The sequence below is a fragment of the Oryctolagus cuniculus genome, chromosome 1 (assembly GCF_964237555.1).
Source record: "Oryctolagus cuniculus chromosome 1, mOryCun1.1, whole genome shotgun sequence".
Lineage (NCBI taxonomy): Eukaryota > Metazoa > Chordata > Mammalia > Lagomorpha > Leporidae > Oryctolagus > Oryctolagus cuniculus.
Window position 1 is genome coordinate 135,241,483 of NC_091432.1, and position 23,677 is coordinate 135,265,159.

Sequence of the window (23,677 nt, forward strand, 5' to 3'; positions counted from 1 at the left end):
CTCCCATGGGGTGCAGGGCCCAAGCACCTGGGCCATCCTCCACTGCACTCCTGGGCCACAGCAGAGCGGGACTGGAAGAGGAGCAACTACTGGGACAGAATCTGGTGCCTGGACTGGGACTAGAACCTGGGGTGCTGGTGCCACAGGCAGAGGATTAGCCTAGTGAGCTGTGGCACCGGCCTAAAGATGATTGTTTTAAAGAAGTGATGTTGAGGGGCTGATGCTTTGGTGTAGCAGGTAAAGCTGCCACTTGCAATGCTGGCATCCCATATGGGTGCCGGTTCTAGTCCCAGCTGCTCCACTTCTGATCCAGCTCTCTGCTATGGCCTGGGAAAGCAGTGGGAGATAGCCCATGTCCTTGGGCCCCTGTACCCACATGGGAGACCTGGAAGAAGCTCCTGGCTCCTGGCTTCAGATCAGCTCAGCTCTGGCCTCTGCGACCAACTGGGGAGTGAACCAGAGGATGGAAGATGGCTCTCTATCTCTGCTTCTGCCTCTCTGTAACTCTGCCTCTCAAATAAAATAAATATTAAAAAAATAGAAGTAATGCTGAAATGACTGTATATTCATGTGGAAAAACAAAACAAAACAACAAAACCCCTGACTCCCAAGCTACACTATACATTAAACTCAATGTCAAGACCAGAGATCTCAATGTGAAAGAGAAAAGCAGGAATTTGGGAAATTAAGGGCAGTATCTTCACAGTTTCACAGAGAAAAAAAGGATAGAAATACTTTATAAATGAGAGCACCATGAGACTAACTTTTGTTCATGAAAATGCACCAGAGTGGTAGAAGACACCCACAAACCATAACTCACAGAGGCTTGGAGCCAGAACATTGAAAACAATAAGAAAAAGGTAAAATCTAGTGGAGAAAATCTAGCGGATGAGAAACTGGAACATGTGTTGGTGTAAAGTTGGCATCTCATGACCGTTAACACAGAAAATCTGAAGTGAACCCTGAGTGCACAGTCACACGCCTGGGAACATTTTGGCCAAGGACAGATCACATATGTGATGGCGGTTCCAGAAAATTAGAACAGAGTTGAAAAGTGCCCACCACTTCGTGATGTCATGACCACGGCAAGGTCGCAGTACGGGGACTAGTCAAGAGTCTGTGGGGACGCTGGGGTAAACCAGTCCTATAAAAAATGTACGGTGCCTCCCGTTAGGCAGAGTGCACGGTACTTGCTAAGGATGGGACATGAACAGATTACTAGTTCGTGCATTGACAATGCTAACAAAATGTTTGAGAGGCCAACAGACAGACAGAACTAGCGCAGGAGAGAGGGAGGCACCCTATCTGATGCTCCACTCCCCAGATGCCTGCAATGGCCAGGACTGGGCTGGCCAAAGCTGGAAGCTGGGAGCTCAACCCAGGTGTCCCACATGGGTGGCAGGGACCCAGCCATCTGCTGCCTGCCAGCATGTGCCTTGGCAGGAGGCAGGAACTGGGGAGACGGATATCGAACCCAGACACTCCTGTGTGGGATGTGGCCATCTTAACTGCTGGGTTCGATGCCCGTCTTATCCTGTATGTTTCACCCTTCTTTTACAGTATGCATTACTTATTTTAAGAAGAGTGGACTGTGCTGTGTCCGCAGCAGCCTCTTGTATCGGGGTGTGTGTGTGTGTGTGTGTGTGTGTGCTGCATCTCAACTACTTTTACTCTTGTGTCTGATGTCATCTCGTGTTTTGTTCATCATGGCCCTGGGGGACCCTGCTATACCATAACCTACCCAACATCTACAGTGACAGCTGTGTGGCAGGCTCTAGAATAATCAGGACTCACATTCTGCTGAGACCGCTTCAGATTGGCAAAAAAAAAAAAAAAATCATTTAGGAAACCGGATAGATGCGATCAGTCAAGTGTAACACGTAACATATTCCACTGACCTAGCAACTACACTCCTACATACAATCAGAGCACAACAGGTCCCGGATGCCCCCAGAGGCACAGACAAGAATTTTCACACTGTTTGTAGAATTTTTCACACTGTTTGTAGAAACTGCAAAAAAATAAAAAATAAAAAAATAAAAAATAAATCCTCCAAACCTACCAGCTCTAACATCCACTCGCAGTTGAAATGTTGATGTCACGCACATGCAAGAGAGTGGGTGAGCTGCAGGGACACCCAGCTCCATGGCTGGATCTTGGGGGTTGAGGCCGAGGAGAAGAGACCAGGGACAAAAGAGTTTCATCCTGTTTAATACCATGTGGATTTAAAAATAAACAAAGAACACATCATGTGTGTTTCTGGTTATATTCCAAAACACAGCGAAAGTGCTGCTTAGGGATTTACAATTAAAAGTTAAGGTACAAAGAAAAGCAAAGAAGCAATGATCTTAACTTAAAGTTGGGGTGTAGTTGGCCCTGGTTGGGGTTGCCCTGTGGGCAGGAAGTGGTTCTGACAGTGTGTGTGGAGTTGTGGCTTATTTGAAAGATTTATCTGAAAGGCAGAGCGACAGAGAGAGAGAGAATTGACAATCTTTTGGCTGATTCACTCCAGATGGCCACAACGCCTTGGTCTGGGCCAGGTGGAAGCCAGGAGACAGAACTCCACCCAGATCTCCCACGAGGGTGGCAGGAGCCCAAGCACTTGGGCCGTCTTCTGCTGCCTTCCCAGGTGCATTAGCAGAGCTGGGTGGGAAGTGAAGCAGCTGGTGCTCACTCATATGGTATGGTGGGAGCTTAACCCGCCGGGCCACAGCGCCAGCCCCGGTTGGAGCTCCTGAGGGACAGCAGTGCCTGGCTGTGCACCTGGAGAGCAGTTCCCCTCCTGATAATCAGAGAGCTGACACCATGTGCGACTGCGAGTTACAATTCACAAGGAAGTGCCTCTCCATCTTGTCTCTGCCGAGTCTCCCCCCGGCCCCCGACCTCTGACCCTGTTTGCACTTCCTTCATTTTTTCCCCGTCTAAAGCATAACATAAAATTCCCTCCTTCCCTCCCCCTCCCCCCGGAGGTCCCCAGCCACCCGTGGTCTCACTCTATGGGCTGCCCTGTCCTACCAGGGTCTTTGCTGCTGCTGGTTCCTTTCCTGGTCCTTCTCCTGCCTCGGCCTCTGACCCGGAAGTAATTCCCTGACATTCCCCACTCCTAAACGCTTAAGTTTCCCGGCTTTCCCCTGCCCGGCAGGCTTGTCCACGCCCCGGCTGTCTGTGCTAAAAGCAGGGAGTGCGTGCTCCGAGCTGCCGGCTTCATCTTTTGCTCACCCAGGTGCTTGGCATCTGCCTAGCTCTAGAGGAACTCATCTGACTCCTTGCTCCCACTGCACGCCCAGATTTGCACCAGGCTAGAAGTACTGACTCCTCGCTCTCTGAACCGGCCGCAGCGCCAGACGCTATTCTATGCTCCTACTGTGTGCCAGGCACCTGGTTTGTCGTCAGCAAGAACATTAATATTACATAAATTTCTGTACAGGTACTAACTCCACGATCCCAACACCATTAATCCGCTATTGTGCAGAAGATGGAAATCTTCAGACCCAAAGCAGCACTTATATCCTCATCCAAATTCTCGAATAATCTCCATGGGAAAGGCCTCTTAAGTCTGTATTATGGGGTCAGTGCTGTGGCGCAGCAGGTTAATGCCCTGGCCTGAAGTGTCAGCATCCCATATGGGCACCGGTTCTTGTCCCGGCTGCTCTACTTCCGATCCAGCTCTCTGCTGTGGCCTTGGAAAGCAGCAGAAGATGGCTCAAATCCTTGGGCCCCTGCACCCACATGGGAGACCTGGAAGAAGCTCCTGGCTCCTGGCTTTGGATCGGCTGTGCTCCGGCCGTCATGGCCAATTGGGAAGTGAACCAGTGGATGGAAGACCTCTCTCTCTCTCTCTCTCTCTCTCCCTCTCCTCTCTCTGTGTAACTCTGACTTTCAAATAAATAAATAAATCTTTTAAAAAATCAGTATTATGAACCCCTGTGCCCCTGCATCTGTGTCCACTACCTCTAGCCTAGCCTGCAGTAGTACACTAACTTCCTAACACACAGATGTCTCTCAATTTTAAGTGTCTTTGAACAGGGCCACCAAAGAGGAAATTGAGGGGCGGGTGTAGACACTAGCATCCATCATCAGAGTGCCTGGGTCCTAGTCCCCGCATCCTACTGAGGTGTCCCCTGGCAAGCAGCAGGTGATGCATCAAACAGCTAGGTCCCTGTGCACCGTGTGGGAGATCCAGACGGAATTCTGGGCTCCTGGCTTTGGCTTTGGCTCAGCCTCAACTCTTGCGAGCATCTGGGGAGTGAACCAATGGATGGACGGTCTCTGCCTTTCAAATAAATAAATAAAACAAGAACAGATTGATAGCTGAATGGTGGAGACTCGCTCCGCTTACGTCATCTGCGAGGTGGAAGTGGCAGGAGGTCTTTAGGTTTTGGGAGTTTCCCCTCGGGATGTAGTTGTCATGAGAGGGCTGGGCACACAGGCTGAGCCGGCTCCCTCCCAGGCGCTCATTCCTCCTCCCTGGTCCCACCAAATGCCTGAACTCATCGGGTGGCCCGATCTTGGGCCTTATGACAAAAGAAAGCTTCGCTCCTGCTCCTCGGTTGCTTGTGTCAGGTATTTGAGTTGTGTACCCCGGGCACCGCTTGTTGGTGTTCACGTGGTCAGCGTGGAACTCTGCTAGGTTTGAGACGCCCTCGTGGCCTGGGGGTGCTCGCTTTTGCTAGAAGGCCGCAGTACGCTTTCCCTCTTCACCCTCTGCCTCTCCCTCTCTGTAACTCTGCCTTTCAAATAAATAAATAAATCTTTTTAGAAATACATAAGATAGCCCTTATCTTCCATGAGTTTCCCTATCCTCTCCTCGTCACCTTCCCCTAGCTCACTGCATCTAAACCCCCAAGTCCTTTCTGTCTAGAAACTTCCCCACACTAAAATTGCACGAGCTTCTGGAGCCAGCCGCATCTTGGGGAACTTTCCCTTGTTTTCTGTGAGCCCCCCCATCACACATTAATACGATCTGTACGCCTTTTCTCCTGGGAATCTGCCTTTGGTCAGTTTAACTCGCAATCCTTGGGAACGTTGGGGGGACTGAGACGTTTAACCTCCCCAACACCTACAACTCGTGATATGATCATTGTGCAATCAAACTGAGGTTTGGGGAAGTTACAGAAATTTACGGGTAGAACAGGCAGGAGTTGCATCAAAGCACTTTTACCTCTCTCTCTCTCTCTCTCTCTCTCTCTTCTTCTAACACCTTAAGCTTTTCTTTTGCTCCTCCAGGGAGCACGCTGTGCGTAGCTGCTCCTGCTGGTTCCTCCCAGCTGTGAGTCAGGACAGGAGAGGAAGCACACCTCCAAGTGACTGAAAATCCCCATCCCAGACTCAGTCAGAGGAGCCGGTTCCCAGCTCTGGGTTTCCGGCCTTGCACCCGGAAAGCGTTAATCACTCACTGAGCTTTGATTGATTAGTGAGAGACTGGGTTACACCACCCAGCCCTTCTGGGACAGGCATAAGGGGGCACTGAATGACACAGGCTGGGGAGCCTGGTGTCAGAGAAAGGCATCCAGCCCCCTGCAGGATCTGAACCCACTACGCCGCCTCCCACCTGCTGCTCTTCCATTTGAGTTCTTTAGAAAGGTACCTGCAGGTGAACACTGTAACCCTGCTGCGAACCCATGGAAACAAAGCGGGAGGCGCGGCAGTTTGGCGCGGGGATCAGAACAGGTTGTTCCAAGAGACTTTTCAGGTTTGTCCACCCAGAAGAGCTCAACAAGAAAAAAAAAAAAACCATGGGCTTCCAGCGTGCCGCTGGAAAACAGTCCCATTGCTTCAGCTCAGGACTCGCCGAGGGGTAAGGCAGGTGCGCTACTTCCAAGCGCTGACCCAGAAAGGGGAGGTTCGCTCTCACCTGGAAGCCGGTGTTGCTGAAGCCCTCAGCCCCGCGGGCCGCTGCTGTACCCTGCAGCTCCATGCTCCTCCCGGCTGCTGCGCTCGCTGGTGTCTGCTCTCCAGCACGTCGGTGCCTGGGGAGGAGAACAGCGGATGAGACGCCACCTGCCGTCCGCGGACCTGGGCGCTGCTCGGGCTGGGAGCTCCCGCGTCTACCTCGGACCGCCCGGGGCTCACCCGGCTAGTCCAGGAGGGGCGGGCTGAGCTGGGGTGGGGGGTGGAGGCTTCGGCTGCAGGCCCGCCCACCCCTGCCTTCCCTCTCTCCACAGGTTCGGGTCCGCATTTCCATTCCACACCTGGAGTGGCTAGGTCAGGAATGGAGGAACAGAAGGGCTGGCTGCTCCCTGGGCCTCTCTCTCTCTCTCTCTCTCTCTCTTTCTCTGCACCAGGCACATGCTAAGTACTTGGGATTATCAGTTGATGGAATTGAACTCCTTATCATCCCTTTAGGAACTTGGAGAGCCTGAACACATTGCCAATTTTCCTGTACCTCCATGTGTTCAAATGGAATTTAGAGATAAATCAAGACTAGGATAAACATATCACCGTATATACTGTAGGCTATGTACTATATAGTATACAATATATTTTACTCATACTTACCATAATAATCATTGCTATTATACTATATGCTATATAATACATACAATATGCTGTAGTTGTGTAGTATGTATTATAGGTATTTATATATTACACTATATTATATATATACAGAATCACAAATATACTTTAATTTATATTCTATGAGGGAGCTTCAAAAAAGTTGTGGAGGAGCTGGGGCTCTGGCGTAATAGGTTAAGCCATGGCCTGCAGCGCCGGCATCCCATATGGATGCTGGTTCGAGTCCTGGCTGCTCCACTTCTGATACAGCTCTCTGCTATAGCATGAATGTAGCAGAGAATGTAGTGGAGGATGGCCCAGGTGCTTGGGTCCCTGCACCCTAGTGGGAGACCTGGAGGAAGCACCTGGTTCCAGCCTGGCCCAGTCCTGGTCATTATAGCCATTTGGGGAGTGAACCAGCAGATGGAAGACCTCTCTCTCTCTGTGTAACTCTGCTTTTCAAATAAATGAATAAATTTTTAAAAGAAAAAAAGGTTGTGGAAAATGTGTATTTTTTAAAATACTGTATTTATTTACTTGAGAGATATAGCTACAGACACAGAGAGAGACAGAAAGGTCTTCCATCTGCTGGTTCACCCCCTAAATGGCTGCAATGGCTGGAGCTGGGCCAATCCAAAGCCAGGAGCCAGGAGCTTCTTCCAGGTCTCCCATGTGGGTGTAGGGGCCCAAGCACTTAGGCCATCTTCCACTGCTTTCCCAGGCCAAAGCAGAGAGTTGGATTGGAAGAGGAGTAGCTGGGACTAGAACCAATTCCCTTATGGGATGCTGGCGCCACAGACAAAGGGTTAACCCACTATGTCACAGTGCCTGCCCTATCTCCGCCCCCCCCCCGCCTTTTTTTTTTTTTTTTTAAAGGAAAAAGATTTATTGGGGCTGGTGCTGTGGCTAAGCATATTAAAGCCCCAACTGCAGCGCTGGTATCAGCTGCTCCGCTTCCAATCCAGCTCCCTGCTAGTAAGCCTGGGAAAACAGCAAAGGGTGTTTCAAGTCCTTGGCCCCTGCACGCACGTGGGACATCCAAAAGAAGCTCCTGGCTCCTGGCTTTGGCCTGGCCCAGCCCTGATTATTATGGACATTTCTGCAGAAGACAGATCAATCTCTCTGCTCTCTCTCTGTCTATCTCTCACTCTCTGTCTCTCTGCTTCTCAAATACATAAATATGAGCCACCTTCCACTGTCTCCAAAGCACATAGCACAGTTTAGATTGGAAGTCGAGTTTGTTAGGAATTGAATCGTGCTCTGCTGTAGGTTGCCACTCTCTAGCTCACTGCCTATACTGCTTCACCAAAATTATCTGAAATTAAAATGTAAGTGCCCCAAATACAATGTTGCTGGAACACAAGCCCACCCATCAATTCATGCATCGCCGATAGCAGCTATCGCTCCACAAGGACAGAGCTGAGCAGTTTCGACAAAGTCTGCATGGACCAAAGACTAAAATCTTCACCAGCTGGCCCTTTGTATGTCAGCTTGGGCACAGCTGTAACCTGGAGATGGCAGAGGTGGTAAGGGCGTTAAAATCCTTAGAAGCACCTGGCAGAGTGCTTGACACATGGTTCAACACCATCCCAACCATTTTATGCTGCAGCTCTTTAGCACTTCTAACTGAAGAGTGAGACCTGGGCATTGTCAAGATTTTGGTTGTCCTTGAATTAACAGCACAATTGGAAGTGATTAAGAGAGGTACAGAGAAGCAGAGAGCAGGTATATAGATGACTTTCATCATGAAACAGTTGGGAGAAACCAGTGGCTGCAGTCTGATGTCATAATCCAAGACTCAACTGAGTTTAAGGTTATGGGTGATCATCACTTTCTGTAGAAGTAATCTCATTCTACCATATTTTATAGCTAGAATTGCAGGGACTGAAATGCCTGACATGCTTGCAGATACCTGTAAAACGCAACCATCCAGTGTGTTTTGAAAAGTTTGAAAAGAATGCAATATTCAGGAAGACTGTGCAAGCAAGAGCAATACGATAGTGCTGGTTGAAAGATATAGTAGACTCCTCCTTGTGTAATGAATGTATCAGATGAAAAATATTGAAATAGAGTAAATTGCACATGCAGCCCCCATACTAAAATTCCAGAATAATGGCCATATCTAGAGAAGCATTTATTTAAAATAGCATGTATCTGAAGCCTGCATTTAAGGAACCTCCAGGGGCCAGTGCTGTGGCGTAGCAGGTAGAACCGCTGCTTGCAATGCCGGCATCCCATATGGGCACCGGTTCGAGCCCCGGATGCTCCACTTCCCATCCAGCCTAGGAAAGCAGTAGAAGATGACCCAAGTCCTTGAGCCCCTGCACCTGCATGGGAGACCTGGAAGAAGCTCCAGGCCATAGCAGAGAGCTGGATCATAAGTGGAGCCAACTGGGACTCAAAATGGCGCCCATGATTTATTTACTTTTTAAATGTATTTGAAAGGCAGAGTGACAGGCAGAGAGTCAGAAACAGAGAAAGAGAGATCTTCTATCTGCTGGCTTATTCTCCTAATCACTGCAATTACTAGGGCTGAGCCAGGCCAAAGCCAGGATCCTGGAACTCCATCTGGCTCTCCCATCTGGGTGGCAGGGGCCTAAGCAGTTGGGCTATCCTCTGTTGCTTTTTCAGGCACGTTAGCAGGGAGCTGGATCAGAAGCAGAGAGGCTGGGACTTCAACTGTGATGGCAAACTTGCAAGCAGTGGCTAAACCCACTGTACCACAACACTGGCCCGATGTTGTATTATGTCTTATAGCATGGCTTTATTCACTTGCTTTTATATTATTTGACTGGTGGAGAGAGAGAGAGAGAGAGGAGACAGACAGATACCTGTTGTCTGTTGCTCATTCCCCGAATGCCCACAATAGCCAAGGCTGAACTAGGCTGAAACCAGGGGGTCCAGAACCCCATTTGGGTCTCCAACATGGGAGTCAGGGATCCAAACATTTGAGCCATCCTCTGCTGCTTCCTAGAATGCATGCTAGTGAGAAGCTGGATCAGAGGCGGAGTAGCTGGGGCTTAAGCCAAACACTCCAAAGTGGGCATCCCAGGTGGCAAGTTAACCACTGTGCCACACACCTGCCAAATAGTGTCATTTCAACGTGCCTTCTGCTGTCCTCCTCCCTGAAAAACATTTCATGCATCACAAATTAATCTTTGTGGACACATTCTTAGAGTCAATAAATCACAAGACGTAATAAAAATGTGATCCTGAGAGGTTTATAAGTCTAATCTAATTAGTCTATTTCAATAATTCAGATCATCCAAGAGAAAACAAACGCAGTTTAAGAAAAATGCAGGGAGTGGGCGCTTAGACTAATGCATCTCTGCTTGGAGTGTCTAGGCTTTGATTCCCATCTCTGGCTCCTGACTCGCGCTTCCTGCAGAGCAGATCCTGGGAGGAGACACTAGTGGTTCACGTGGGTCCCTTCCACTGACAAGGGAGACCTGGATGGAGTTCCTGCCTCCCAGTTTCAGCTCCAGCTAAGCCCTGGCAACAGCGGATTGGAGCTCTATGTCTGTCTCTCCACTTCTGAAATTTAAACCTTTTTTAAAAGTGTGTTTGACATAGGAAATACTTTTGCACTTGGTTTTCCCAAAACATCTTTGCAGTTAGGTTTTCCAACACTGTTGCTATCCACAAGCACTAGATCACCAATGGCAACCAAAGACTCCCTGAAGAATCTGCCAGCCCATAATGCCTACCTGGGCTTGAATGATGGTTGACTATCTATCTGTCTTTAGTCAGAATCCTGGGAAGAATGATTTTAGCAGTCAGGGAAAACCGATGAAGAATGAAGAGAAGAGAACAAGTACTGGTTGAGTGCTTCAGTGTCCTTGTTATGTGCCCAACTCTGTCCACGCCATCCTCACAACAGCTCTTCCCATGAAGCATTAATGGCCCTTTTCACAGGCAAAAGACAAGAGGCTCAAGGGCAAGGTGACTTCTCCAAACAGCTGAGAAGTGACAATGCCCCTTAGTTTGGTGTGCGGATGGCACCAGGAGAGGAGGAAGCCCCTGGGACCTGCATATTCAAGACACTTGCTTGATTCACTCCCAAGAACACCCCAGGGGGAAAGAGGGCCCTCCCCTTCGTTCCAGGTTACATGCAGGAAGCATGGCTTCTAAGAAGCAAGACACAAGGCCATTTTCATCACCTTTCATACACAGGGGCTTTTTAAAAACACTACTTCCTTGTTACCTCGTCACTTGTCTTTTTAATTATAACCCTTGGTACCTGTGTGTGCCACAGATGAGCTGGGCTGTGCATGTAGATTATATAAACACATACATAGCTTTAAAGCTAATATGTTCTTTCTCTTCTACTTTCTAAACCATGCTGGAAGCCTCCTACTGTCAAGGGTCAAGTTCTGGAAAAAAGAAAAAAAAGCACTAGGTTGGAACCCAAGATGTTCACTGGGAAAGCCAATCACAAGAAAGTGATATGGAAACAATTTCTAGACTGGAAAGATCTGAAGATTATCAAGAAAGCAGAGTGTAATGGATCTGTGCACTTGGAAATCCTCAAAAGACTGGCCAGTCCATCAGTTCCTTGCAAAGACCTTGGCCTGGGGATTGGGCAGCAGCAGATGCGAGTCCCACTGTGTGCAGCTTTTTTTTTTTTTTTTAAAGATTTACTTATTTATTTGAGAGAGAGAGAGAGAGAGATTGAGAGAGATTGAATCTTCCATCCCTAAATGGCTACAATGGCTAGAGCTGTACTGATCCAAAGCCAGGAGCTTCTTCCAGGTCTTCCATGTAGATACAGGGACCCAAAAGCTTGGGCCATCCTCTACTGCTTTCTCAGGCCATAGCAGAGGGCTGGATCAGAAGTGGAGCAGCTGGGACTCCAACCAGCACCTCTATGGGATGCCAGTGCTGCAGGCCAGGGCTTCAACCCCGCTGCGCCACAGGGCCAGACCCTGTAGTGACTCTTAAGGCACAGGTATAAGCCAGCCACACTGATTCCCATGGGAAGGAGAGCTGATTCCCATGGGCAGGGATTGTATTCCTCTGTCTCTGGGCTCTCCCCCAGTGTCTGGATTGAAGTCTGCTCGAGAAGAGCTTCTCCACTGAAGAAAGGAAGAACGCTCACATCCCTGCATTCTCATTGTCCCAGGGATTCTGTGTGAGTTCCAAAGTGCAGCCGGTCAGCTCTCTGGGTGAACCAGGCTGAGGCTAGGGTATAGTAAGCAAAGAGCTTGCTTGGGTGCAAAATTTAAGAAGAGACTCACTCTCTGGGCCAAGTGCAAGGTCAGCACCTGAGAATGTCTCCTTAGGTTTTGTGCCCTAATCCAGGGTCTGTCAAGGATGTTCTATGGCTTTGTTTTAGATGAGTGTGATACAGCAGTTAAGAGTGCAGGCTCTGGGGCCAGCGCTGTGGCGTAGTGGGTAAAGCTGCCACTTGCAATGCTGGCATCCTATGTGGGTGCTGGTTCGAGTCCTGGCTGCTCCACTTCTGATCCAGCTCTCTTCTATGGCCTGGGAAAGCAGCAGAAGATGGACCAAGTCCTGGGGCCCCTGCACTGGTATGGGAGACCTGGAGGAGGCTTCTGGCTCCTGGCTTCAGATTGGTGCAGCTCTGGCCATTGTGGCCAATTGGGGAGTGAACCAGCAGGTGGAAGACCTCTCTCTCTGCCTCTCCTTCTCTCTCTGTGTAACTCTGACCTTCAAATAAATAAATAAATCCTTAAAAAAAAAAAAGAGTGCAGGCTCTGGACTCGAAGTATCTTCTGGTTTAAGCTTTACCTCTGACTAGCTGGAACTTCAGGCAAGTTATTTATCAATGAACTCTATAAACATCTGGTGCTACCTGAAGAACTAGGTCAATAAGTTGCACCTGTCATTGGGTAGGCCATGAGAGTTACATGTAGTGCTGCATGGAAAGTGTCTAGCATCATGTAGCAAATATCAAAACACTCAAGGCTTTAAGGGAAAATGGCCAGCAGCTACCTCTGCAGTTAAGTTCCTAATGTCCCTGAAATTCCTTGGGCCCAATCAGGTTAAGCGTGTTAGTGTGACACCTGACTGGAGAAGGTTAAGAGAGATAGTAAAGAATCAAAGTTACAGCATGAACTTTTGGATGAACAAAGACAATTCAAGAAGCCTGTTCAGACAAAGTGAGATTTCCAGACACAAAAAAATCTTCCCTTCTAAGCTGGGGGTCTTGAGGTGCAGCAGTTTAAGCTGCAGCTTGGGAATCAGGCATCCCATGTGAAAGTGCTGGTTTGAGTCCTGGCTGCTCCACTTCCAATGCAACTCTCTGCTAATGTGCCTGGGAAGGCCGTGGAGGAGGGCCCAAGTGCTTGGACCCCTGCCACCCACATGGGAGGCCCAGATGGAGTTCCTGGCTCCTGGTGTTGGCCTGGCTCAGCCCTGGCTGTTGTAACAAATTGAGGAGTAAACCAACAAATGGGAGATCAATCTTTCTCTCCCCACCGCGTTTCAAATAAATAAAAATAAATAAAGCAAAACATTACCTGATGTAAAAAAGAATTCTTCCCTCCTAATAGTATCAGCATCTATCTACGACGTACAGAGAAAACAACTGGCACATGCATGGATATAGACAGTTTTGCTGGGCTAGGTCTGTGTGTAGATGGTCACCTGTTCTCATCTTTACACAGCAGTGCCAGCTGCGAGGCTCTGGAGTGGTCAGGTTGATCACACACTACAGTGTGATTTCAGTCTCCACAAATACTGCCCAAGGTTTGAGCGCCTCAGGCTTCATTTGCTCAGCACCACCGAGATGGCCATTCTGTTGTGACAAATATTCTTTGTCCTTTTCACGGATGAGAAAACAGGATAGGCCGGCGCTGCAGCTCACTTGACTAATCCTCCGCCTGTGGCGCCGGCACCCTGGGTTCTAGGCCCGGTCGGGGCGCCGGATTCTGTCCCGGTTGCCCCTCTTCCAGGCCAGCTCTCTGCTGTGGCCCGGGAGTGCAGTGGAGGATGGCCCAAGTGTTTGGGCCCTGCACCCCATGGGAGACCAGGAGAAGCACCTGGCTCCTGCCATCGGATCAGGGATCAGCGTGGTGCGCCGGCCGCGGCGGCCATTGGAGGGTGAACCAATGGCAAAAGGAAGACCTTTCTCTCTGTCTCTCTCTCTCACTAACTCCGCCTGTCCAAAAAAAAAAAAAAAAAAAAAAAGAAAGAAAGAAAGAAAGAAAAAAGAAAACAGGACAAACACAGCTCACCAGGGAGTGAGGTGGGTGGTTTTGGGTGGTCAGCTGCCAACTGGGTAAAATATCACCACCTTTGGAAAAGAGAACTCTCAGATGTTTTCTCCACTAATTTGCAGCCATCATGGTGGGAGCCGTGTACGGATACTGTACTAGTGGTTGAAAAAATCTGATGGCAAAAATGTTTGCATGGATTTTCTGCCCACAGATTACATATTAATCAAAGATATGGCGTACCCGAAACTATAATTTGGAAACCTGACAGATACTGCTTGAACTAAGTGATGACCAAAAATGGGACAATGGCATCAGGTGCCTCCCGATATGAGCACTAAGAAGGATGCAACATCATTTTTTATTCCTTCCAAAAGTGCATAGTCTGAATCTCATCATAAGGAGACATTAAATCCAATCGAGGAATGTTTTACAAAATAATTAGCCTTAAGGCTGGTGCTGTAGCGCAGTGGGGTTAAAGCTCCAACGTGTGGTGCAGGCATCCCATATGGACGCCAGTTCGAGTCCCAGCTGCTCCACTTCTGATCCAGCTCCTTGCTAATGGTCTGGGAAAGCAATGGTTGGACCCCTGCATCCATGTGGGAGGCCTGGAGGAAACTCTTGGCTCCTGGCTTTGGATTGGCTCAACTCTGGTTATTGCGGCCATCTGGGGAGTGAATCAGCAGATGAAAGACCTCTCTCTCTCTCTCTCTCTCTGCCTCTCTAGTAGCTCTGTCTTTCAAACAAATAAATAGAAAAAAAAAATAATAATCGGCCTGAATTCTTTGGAAGTGTGAAGGTCATGAAAGACTCGTAAGGCAGAGACCCCATTCCAGATTTCAGGATACTAAAGAGGCAGGAAAAATAAATGCAATGCATTATTCTGTGTGATGTCTGGACCAAACGACATGCTTGTAGGCACAGTTGATCAAGTTTGAATATTGGCAAAAGAGATACATCAATATTAAATTTCCAGTTCTTGATCTCGGCACCGTGGTTACTGTCAAAGAATGTCCTTAGGAAACACCCATCAGAGTATTTAGGAATAAGGAGGTATGAGGTCTACAATTTACTCCCAAGTAGTGCCAGCAATAATGGTACAAATAAAACCACTCCCATGTAATCTTGTGAGCATGAGAGAGGACACAGTGGATTACAAGGACTCATGAATCTGTTACGGGAGTTTGGTATTGTTCTTGCAACTTTTCTCTAAGATTGAAATGATATCAAAATGAAAAGTCACAAAAAGATGCTTTCAGAATTATTCATATATGCAAATGCATACATTTTATTTATATATGTGGGTAGTGAAATGATCAATATATATTCAAGTCTCAGCCATATATGATCCTTATATTTCCCTCTGTTCCTAAGAACAAATTCTATCCATGGAATTTTACTGTTTCAATTCAGAGTTGGGATGGATTTATTTAACAACATACATATAATATTCTGCTACTGATGGGGATTCAGATTTTGGGGAAAGGGATTACTCCTTACATGACATTTCCATAATAGTAGCACTTATCATCACTGAGTCAATTCATATGACTCAGAATTACTAAAACTGGGGCTGACACTGCGGTGTAGTGGGTAAAGCCTGCAGTGCCGGCATCCCACATGGGCCCCAGTTCCAGTTCTGGCTGCTCCACTTTCAATCCAGCTCCACGTTAATGGTCTAGAATAGGCAGCAGAAAATGGCCCAAATGCTTGGACCTCTGCTGCCCACATGGGAGACATGGATTAAGCTCCTGGCTCCTGGCTTTGGTTTGGCCCAGCACTGGCTCTTGCAAGCATCTGAGGAGTGAACCTGTGGATGGAAGATCTCTCTCTCTTCCTCTCTCTCTCTCTAGCTCTGAGTTTCTTTCTTTCTTTCTTCTTCTTTTTTTTTTTTTTTAAGATTTTATTTGTTTGTTTGAGAGGTAGAGTTACAGACAAAGAGAGGGAGAGACAGAGAGAAAGTCCTCCATCTGCTGGTTCACTCTCCCAATGGTCACATTAGCCAGAGCTGGGCTGATCCAAAGCCAGGAGCCAGGAGCTTCCTTAGGTCTCTCATGTGGGGGCAGGGGTCCAAGGACTTGGGCCATCTTCTACTGCTTTCCTAGGCCATAGCAGAGAGCTGGATCAGAAGAGGAGCAGCTGGGACTAGAACCCAGCATCCCAACGCAAGTGTACTTAGCCTACTATTCCACAGTACCAGCCCCAACTCTGACTTTCAAAATAAATCTTTAAAAATAAAGAATTATTAAAATGTTACTTACTGCTGATACTAAGTTTAAAGAGCTTAAAGATAAACCCCAGACATAATTTGTCCTTGAAATTTGTTATAATTCAAAAAGTAGATGTTTCAGATCTCGTTTTGAGCAAACATTTCCAGCTTTACTAATTTCTTTTATTTTACTCATACCCTTTTATTTCTCCTTAGTGGAAGATTTGGGGAGTGTCTTGGCTCTTTAACCAGGTGGTTGAACATCTGGGACCTGAAGTGTTAAGGAACACTAGTGTAGGACTGATAGGTTTTGTTCTAGTCCATCTATCGTTCTAGAAACAATTTATGAGCCCAAAAGGACCGTGTCTTAGTTCTACATTTTAACAATCAGAAGTGCATGAAGCCAAGTCTCAGCTAGAGTTTTCGTGTCAGCATGGTTCACTAGCGTGATTCAAGACCTTGTCAAAACTAGTCATTCCTGGTAACTTCCATTCAGGCCTTCATACAAAGTATGAAGACATCTGATTTCCCAGCACTCCCTTGTAAAGGCTGTGTGAACTGAGATACTGGCGCCATTGTTCTCTGCTCCTGGAGGAACATGGCAGAACACCTGGTCCTCACCTCATCTCATTCTAACTCTCTCTTCCTGGCTGGCAAATCTTCCAGGCCCTGTGGGCTTCGTTTCCACCTCGGGGCGTGTTCACTTGAACCTGAACTGGACCTGGAATGGTTCTTCCTCGTCAGCTGGGTCTTTGCTGCTCAGTGGTTGCCGTCCAGGTCACTCAATCCTCTTACCAACCCAGCTCTAGTTGAGGACACTGTGGTGTACCTTGGGCTCTCCTGTGTTGCCATGGAGGCAGCACAGAGAGCGGGTTTGAATGCTCAGATCTCAGCTCCTAAATACCATCCCCTCCACGGGAACTCAATAGGTTGTACCTAGGACTTCTCAAGCTAGAAACAAGGAAGTTTCTAAAGCTGCCTGAGGTTGGATCTAAAGGTTGCAGGAGTGAGCTGGATTAAACATATGGAATCTATGAAAATTTGTAAGTCCATGGTGATTCTTTTTTATTTATTTATTTATTGATTTTTTTTTTTTTTGACAGGCAGAGTGGACAGTGAGAGAGAGAGACAGAGAGAAAGGTTTTCCTTTGCTGTTGCTTCACCCTCCAATGACCGCCGCAGCCGGCGCACCACACTGATCCGAAGCCAGGAGCCAGGTGCTTCTCCTGGTCTCCCATGGGGTGCAGGGCCCAAGCACTTGGGCCATCCTCCACTGCACTCCCGGACCACAGCAGAGAGCTGGCCTGGAAGAGGGGCAACCGGGACAGAATCCGGTGCCCCGACCGGGACTAGAACCCAGTGTGCCGGCATTGCAAGGCGGAGGATTAGCCTAGTGAGCCGCGGCACCGGCCCATGGTGCTTCTTAAAACCTAAAACTCTAGGCCCGGCATTGTGGTGTGGAGGGTTAAGCTGTTGCCTGCAAAGCTGGCGTCCCATATAGGTGCTGGTTAGAGGCCCAGCTGTTCCTTTTTCCTGACTGTTGCAGACATCTGGGGAGTGAACCAGCAGGTGAAAGACCTCTCTCTCTTTCTCTCTCTGCCTCTCCCTCTTCCTCTCTATAACTCTTTCAAATAAATAAACAAACCTTCTAAAAAAATTGAAAAAGGAAACTCTAGTCAGAAACCTAATGGGGGGAAAATATTTATATTGTTCCCAAAGAATTGCATTTCAGTACAACCAAATAACTCCTGTTGGCCAGGAGCCGCTACACCATCTAGAATCATGCCAGCAGCACACAGAAAAGGAATGGGAGAATCTGGAGGCCCTGGGAACTGCCATTATATAAACCACTGGTTGAACAGTTGGTGGACATCATGTGAAGCTGAAGTCGCAGCAGGTACTGGCACCTAGGGGTAGTGAAGTCACACAATGAAGACATCAACATCAGGCCAGTCCTAATTCACATTGGCAGTCGCCTCTACCGGAGTGCACCAGATAGCAAAGCTTCTGGTATCCAACAGTATGAAGTAGATATTATCTGGTTTTATATGTTATGTGTTTTTTTAAAGATTTATTTGAAAGTCAGAGTTACACAGAGAGAGGAGAGGCAGAGAGAGAGAGAGAGAGAGAGAGAGAGGTCTTTCATCCGCTGGTTCACTCCCCAATTGGCTGCAACGGCCAGAGCTGTGCCAATCCAAAGGCAGGAGCCAGGAGCTTCCTCTGGGTCTCCCACAAGGGTGCAGGGGCCCAAGCACTTGGGCCATCTTCTACTGTTTTCCCAGGCCCTGGCAGAGAGCTGGATTGGAAGTGGAGCAGCTGGGTCTTGAACTGGTGCCCATATGGGATGCCGGTGCTTCAGGCCAGGGCATTAACCCATTGCCGGCCCCTATACATTATGTCTTAAGAGTCCATTAAGTCAGGCTGTCCGGTTCTAACCCTAATCCCTCCACTTCTGGGTTGGGATTCTGAATTGTTTATGCAGCCTCTTGGAGTCTGCCTAGGATCTAATGAACACTGTGCAGTTGTTGAGATGGGGCCCAAAACACCCAATGCTCAATAAGTTAGCTCTTACTACTGCAAACACTTGATTAGTTCTGTATCTTCTGTAGTCATAATGTAGTCAGTGTGTTTGTATGTTGTTTCCTCTCCTCCCACAGCACCCCAGTCCAGCCCATGGGATTGTCACCTCTCACTGGGAGGTGACAAGAGACACATCAAGACATCAGGACCCAGGTTTGAGGCTTTCCCACCAGTAGCCTATATGAGTTAAGTCACGTAGGAAGTCTGACCCTCAGCTTCCTTGTTGTAAGCCTGGAAGACAGGTTGGGTGGGTTGGGAAGGCCTCACTCACACCTGGAGGAAGGCATTGTTCACTGCCTGTCTCCACTGCTCCACCGTGAGCTTCCTGAACTCAGGTGCTTTTTTGCTCCTTGATGCATCGCGAACACCTATTTGCATAGTAAGTGATTGATAAGGACCAGTGTAGGCGGTCCAGCCCCAAGCTTGGGTATTATTTATAGCTGCTCACTGAATGTGAAAATGCTCCTCACTTATTGCCACACTCTCGACATCAGGAAGTAAAATCCGGGACCTGGATTCTCAGCCCGTAAAATGGGCGTGGCTCTGTCCAGGGCTGCTTTGAGTTATGGAAGCGTCAGGGGAGAGTCTTGGTGTCAGTATGTGAAATGTGTGTCTCCCTGCTTGGCAGCTTTGGGCTTTCCCTGCAACTCTCCCTCGGTTTATGGTAGTTATGAGTCAGAACGCAATCCCCAGCCCTGCCCCTCTCTCTCTGTTGACTCTGAATCGGTGTGACTGATCACAAGCCCACAGACCAAGGCTGGGAATCTCCAGAGGGGGTGGAGACCATGCTTAGCACAACCTTGGCTGGACAGGGAGGGAGGGAGCAGCTTTGGAAGCAGAGCAGGGAATTCCCGCTCTCCAAACACCTTTGTCTCTCCTGTCTCACCTGAATTTTCTTCCATGGTCCTGTCTTGGAGCATTAGAATCTGGGCTCTCTCTAATGATCAGACATTGCATAGTGTATGCATAAATAAAAATAGCACATGGCACCCAATATTATGTGTCACTTAAAAATAAAACAAACAAACAAAACACCCTGTTCTCTAGACAGATCCCTATCAGTCCTTGCAACTCCGAATACACTTCCTGAGATTTCAAGTACAACAACCAAGGAAGGGGTTTTGGTGGAGAGAGGAGCCGTGGATAAGTATTTCTTAAACTGGACACAAATAACAGGGAAGGGCCCTGTTCATGCTGTAACTAAAAATCAGAGTACACATAGGTACTCATGTGCCGTGGTATTGCAAAAAGTCCGTGGAAAATGATGTGAAAAAGACACATTTTGAAATCTGTGCCCATGAAGGGCAGGCTATTCAAAAAGTTTTTTGACAAATGCATCTAATGGAAAAATGCATGGATTTCAAAACCTTTTTTGCATCAAAATACATTTTTTTCATTCATTGTCCATAAACTTTTGTAGCAAAGCTTGCTACCAATCAAACTGGAAGAATGTAAATTAATTTGCACTAATGAGTGATTACCCATCACAAGAGAAGGAAGGCTGGTTCCATGGCCACAGGGTACTTGATGACAGAACTGTTTATCTGTGTGTACTATTTTTGGTTCTTCCATCTGTCAGAGACATCTGCAGTCCCATGTTGTCAGACTACTCACCATATTCAGGAAATGGAAACAATAAGTGTCCACCAACTGGCGAGTGGATAAAGAAAACGTGGCACAGATACACAACGGAATACTACTCAGCCATAAGAAGAATGAAAGCATGCTACCAGCAACAAAGTGGATAGAACAGAGGCTGTGAGGTTAAGCAATGTAAGTCAAACGTCCCATGATCTCACGCATATGCAGAGACGAAAAAACATATAGGCGATCTCATAGTAGTTGAAACTACAATTGTGGTTACCAGAAGGTGGGGAGGGAGGGATCAGGAAAGGTGGTTTGACAGGTGCTAGGTTCTAGCCAGATAGGAGTAAGACATTCTGTGGTTCTAGTGCACACGAGGGCAAAGATAGATCATGTAAGTGTGCTGTATATTACTCTACGGAAAAAAGAAACCTCTCCTTCTGCATTGGAAGGACAGAGTGGATCTGCGTGGAAACCACTCAGACCAGCACTCGCACACAGCTGCTGCTGTCTTATGACTAGGGATATTTTTAAACAATTATAAAGTCATCAACGCAAGGATTCACAGGAGTTCTGCGAAGGCTCTGCAACCTGGATGCCCCAGGGGGAAAAAAAAATAAGATTCCTTCCTATGGTTCGGAGAAGAATCAGCTTCTACGGAAAGTGCAGATTCCAGGAAGCAAGACACAAGGCCATTTTTTATCACCCTCCACATGTAGGGGCTGTTTGAATCAGGGGCTTCCTACTCACATGTAGTACAGTACAGTGCATGTAATTATTTAAAGGTATGTGTACCTTTAAAGTTAATGCATTCTTTCTCTGTTAGCTTCTTTTTTTTTTTTTTTTTTTTTTTTTTTTTTTTTTTTTTTACAGGCAGAGTGGACAGTGAGAGAGAGAGAGAGAGAGAGAAAAGTCTTCCTTTACTGTTGGTTCACCCTCCAATGGCCGCTGTGGCCGGAGCTACGCCCATCTGAAGGCAGGAGCCAGGTGCTTCCTCCTGGTCTCCCATGGGGTGCAGGGCCCAAGCACTTGGGCCATCCTCCACTGCACTCCCGGGCCACAGCAGAGAGCTGGCCTGGAAGAGGGGCAACCGGGACAGAATCTGGTGCCCTGACCGGGGCTAGAACCCAGTGTGCCGGCGCTGCAGGTGGAGGATTACCCTATTGAGCTGTGGCGCTGGTCTCTGTTCGCTCTTAAGCCAAATGCTTTTCTGCTGTCTTTGCTAAAAGGGCGAGACCTTATTTGTATGTGGCTTACTAAGTGAAATGACTCTCCCCCTCAAATGTTTATGAATTTTGGATTTCACTACTGCAGAAAACGAAGGATGCAGATGCTGGGAAGAGCAATGCACTGTTTAAGAAAGACATTCCATGGGGTGGTATTGTGGTGCAGTGGATTAAGCTGCTGCTTCCGATGATGGCATCCCATAGCAGAATACCTGTTCGAGTCCCAGCTCTTTCTCTGATCCATCTTCCTGTTAAAGAATCTGGGAAGGCAGTGGTGGCAGTGGAAGATGGCTCAAGTACCTGCCAACCGTGTGGAAGACGAAGAGAGTTCCTAGCTCCAGGCTTTGGCTTGGCCCAGACCTGGCTGTTATGGCTGTTTGCAGAGTGAACCAGCAGATGGAAACTAACTCCTTCTCTCTCTCTCTCTCTCTCTCTCTCTCTCCCCTCCCCTCTTCTCTTTCTGCCACTCTGATTTTCAAATAAATACATGAATCTTAAAAAACTAAGCTATTTCATTCACATGGACAAAATCGTTAACTCTCATTATAACACCATCTCTCTGTTCCTTTAGTTTTTCTTCCCCACTCTCAAATTTCCTCAACTTTACCCTCCTCAAAGTATTCTAATCTCAAATCTCACTGAGTTTTAAAGGGACGTTAGCAGTATAAATAAATATTGGCTGCTGGTTGTTATAGCTTGAACGCAACGTGTGTCCCCAAAGTCTTCCTTTAATGGTTGATAGTCGGTGGATAAAGGCTGAGTACTTGGTCCAACTACAATATGTGGAGGGAGGGCCTTTGGGAAGGGACCGGATGGGTCAAGTGACTCAGCTGGGGCTTCATGGTGGACTCATGATGCAGGTGCGTGGGGACCAAGCATGCTGCCTGCCTCTCTCTGCTTCCTGGCTCATCAGGTGATCCAGCCTCTCGAGAGGCCAGGCCGCTGGAGTCGTAGATCTCAGACTGTGCATCTCCACAACCGTGAGCTGAAATAAACCTTCCTTCCTAAGTACTTCCTTACTGGTACTGCAGTGACAGTGCTAACAGCTGACTAACCCACGGGTTATTTACAGCTGGCAGAAGCAATCACTCTGCAAGGCGCGGGTGAGTAATGACCTCAGGTCTAATCAAGCCCTTAATGAGAGGAGGCTGTGCTTGCCGATCCCCTTCATCACTTCCCAGCCCTTGGGCCCTGATGACGACATTGACCCTGCATGCATTAACGTCACAACAATCGAGGCAAATCAGCAGATCCTGGGTTTGGCAGTGCTTTTTCTGGTGCTGAACTCTGGCCCTGCCTTGGTGCGGTGACTCCAGTCTCACTCACCCTCCTCTCCCTGATCCCTCCCTCTCGGTTACCTGCAGCGGCAGCTGCTTCCTCTACCCGCTTTTGGAGAGTGAGTGTCCCTGAGAGCTTCCTCGTACCCTATCAGGAGTGTGAGAGTCAGAATTTCTCTTCCAAGGTCCACGAAGGGACTCCCCTGAAACCAAATGTTTTACATGCTTGTCCATAGGCTTTTCCAGAGACTGGGTCTTGAGCATTGATATTCCCTGAGGACAGATAACCCCCTAGGAACCCAAAAGGAAGGTAGGAGGCAATGTAAAAAGGATGCAAAAGAGGCCAGGCCTGCAGAGGACAAGTGCTCCACCCCTGTATTGGAAACTGCCCGGTTGGACGTCTCTACCTCTATGTCCTGCAGGCTCCTCCAATTTCACAGAGCTAAAGCTGGAACCTAATCCCCGCCACAGGCTCCCAGTTCTATTTTGGATCTGGTCTGTCATACAGAACTTCTGGTGGCCCCTGGATCATTCTTTCCCACACTGCTTTGCACCTGCAGCGTCTGTGCATGGGACGTCACCCCCACAACTCTTGCCTCCATTTGGTTCTCCACGTGCAGTCCATCAGTCAAACCTCCTCTCCCTTCCAGAACCTTCCCTCTAGGGCGGCTTCCTCTCTGATGCCTTCCTGGCTGCCCCCGTGCCACAGGCCAGGCTGCTGGGCTCGCCCCGCTTCCCAGGAATGCCCCACTGGTTACAGCTTACAAGTGTCACGTCCCTGTTTGGCTACATTTTCTTTCTTTCTTTCTTTCTTTCTTTCTTTCTTTCTTTCTTTCTTTCTTTCTTTCTTTCTTTCTTTCTTTCTTTCTTTCTTTCTTTCTTTCTTTCCTTCTTTCTTGGCTACATTTTCTTTCTTTCTTTCTTTCTTTCTTTCTTTCTTTCTTTCTTTCTTTCTTTCTTTCTTCCTTCCTTCCTTCCTTCCTTCCTTCCTTCCTTCCTTCCTTTCTTTCTTTCTTTCTTTCTGCTGGAGGAAAGCTCTAAATCCTTCAATGGTTTACAGGCAGCATGAACTCGTTCTGTGTATAAGGAACCAAAGTAGGGTAGTGGACAGAACAGAAGGACAACGTG

At 47.9% G+C, this 23,677-nt stretch overlaps 1 protein-coding gene across 1 annotated transcript in view; it reads right to left on the bottom strand.

The window, feature by feature from the left end:
- SLC28A3 (solute carrier family 28 member 3) overlaps positions 1-23,677 on the bottom strand; it is an 86,756-nt gene that overhangs the window by 58,356 nt on the left and 4,723 nt on the right. Inside the window, exon 2 of the mRNA XM_017350819.3 lies at positions 5,855-5,969. Coding sequence (XP_017206308.3) covers positions 5,855-5,969 — 115 coding nt within the window. The remainder of the gene's footprint in view (positions 1-5,854; positions 5,970-23,677) is intronic.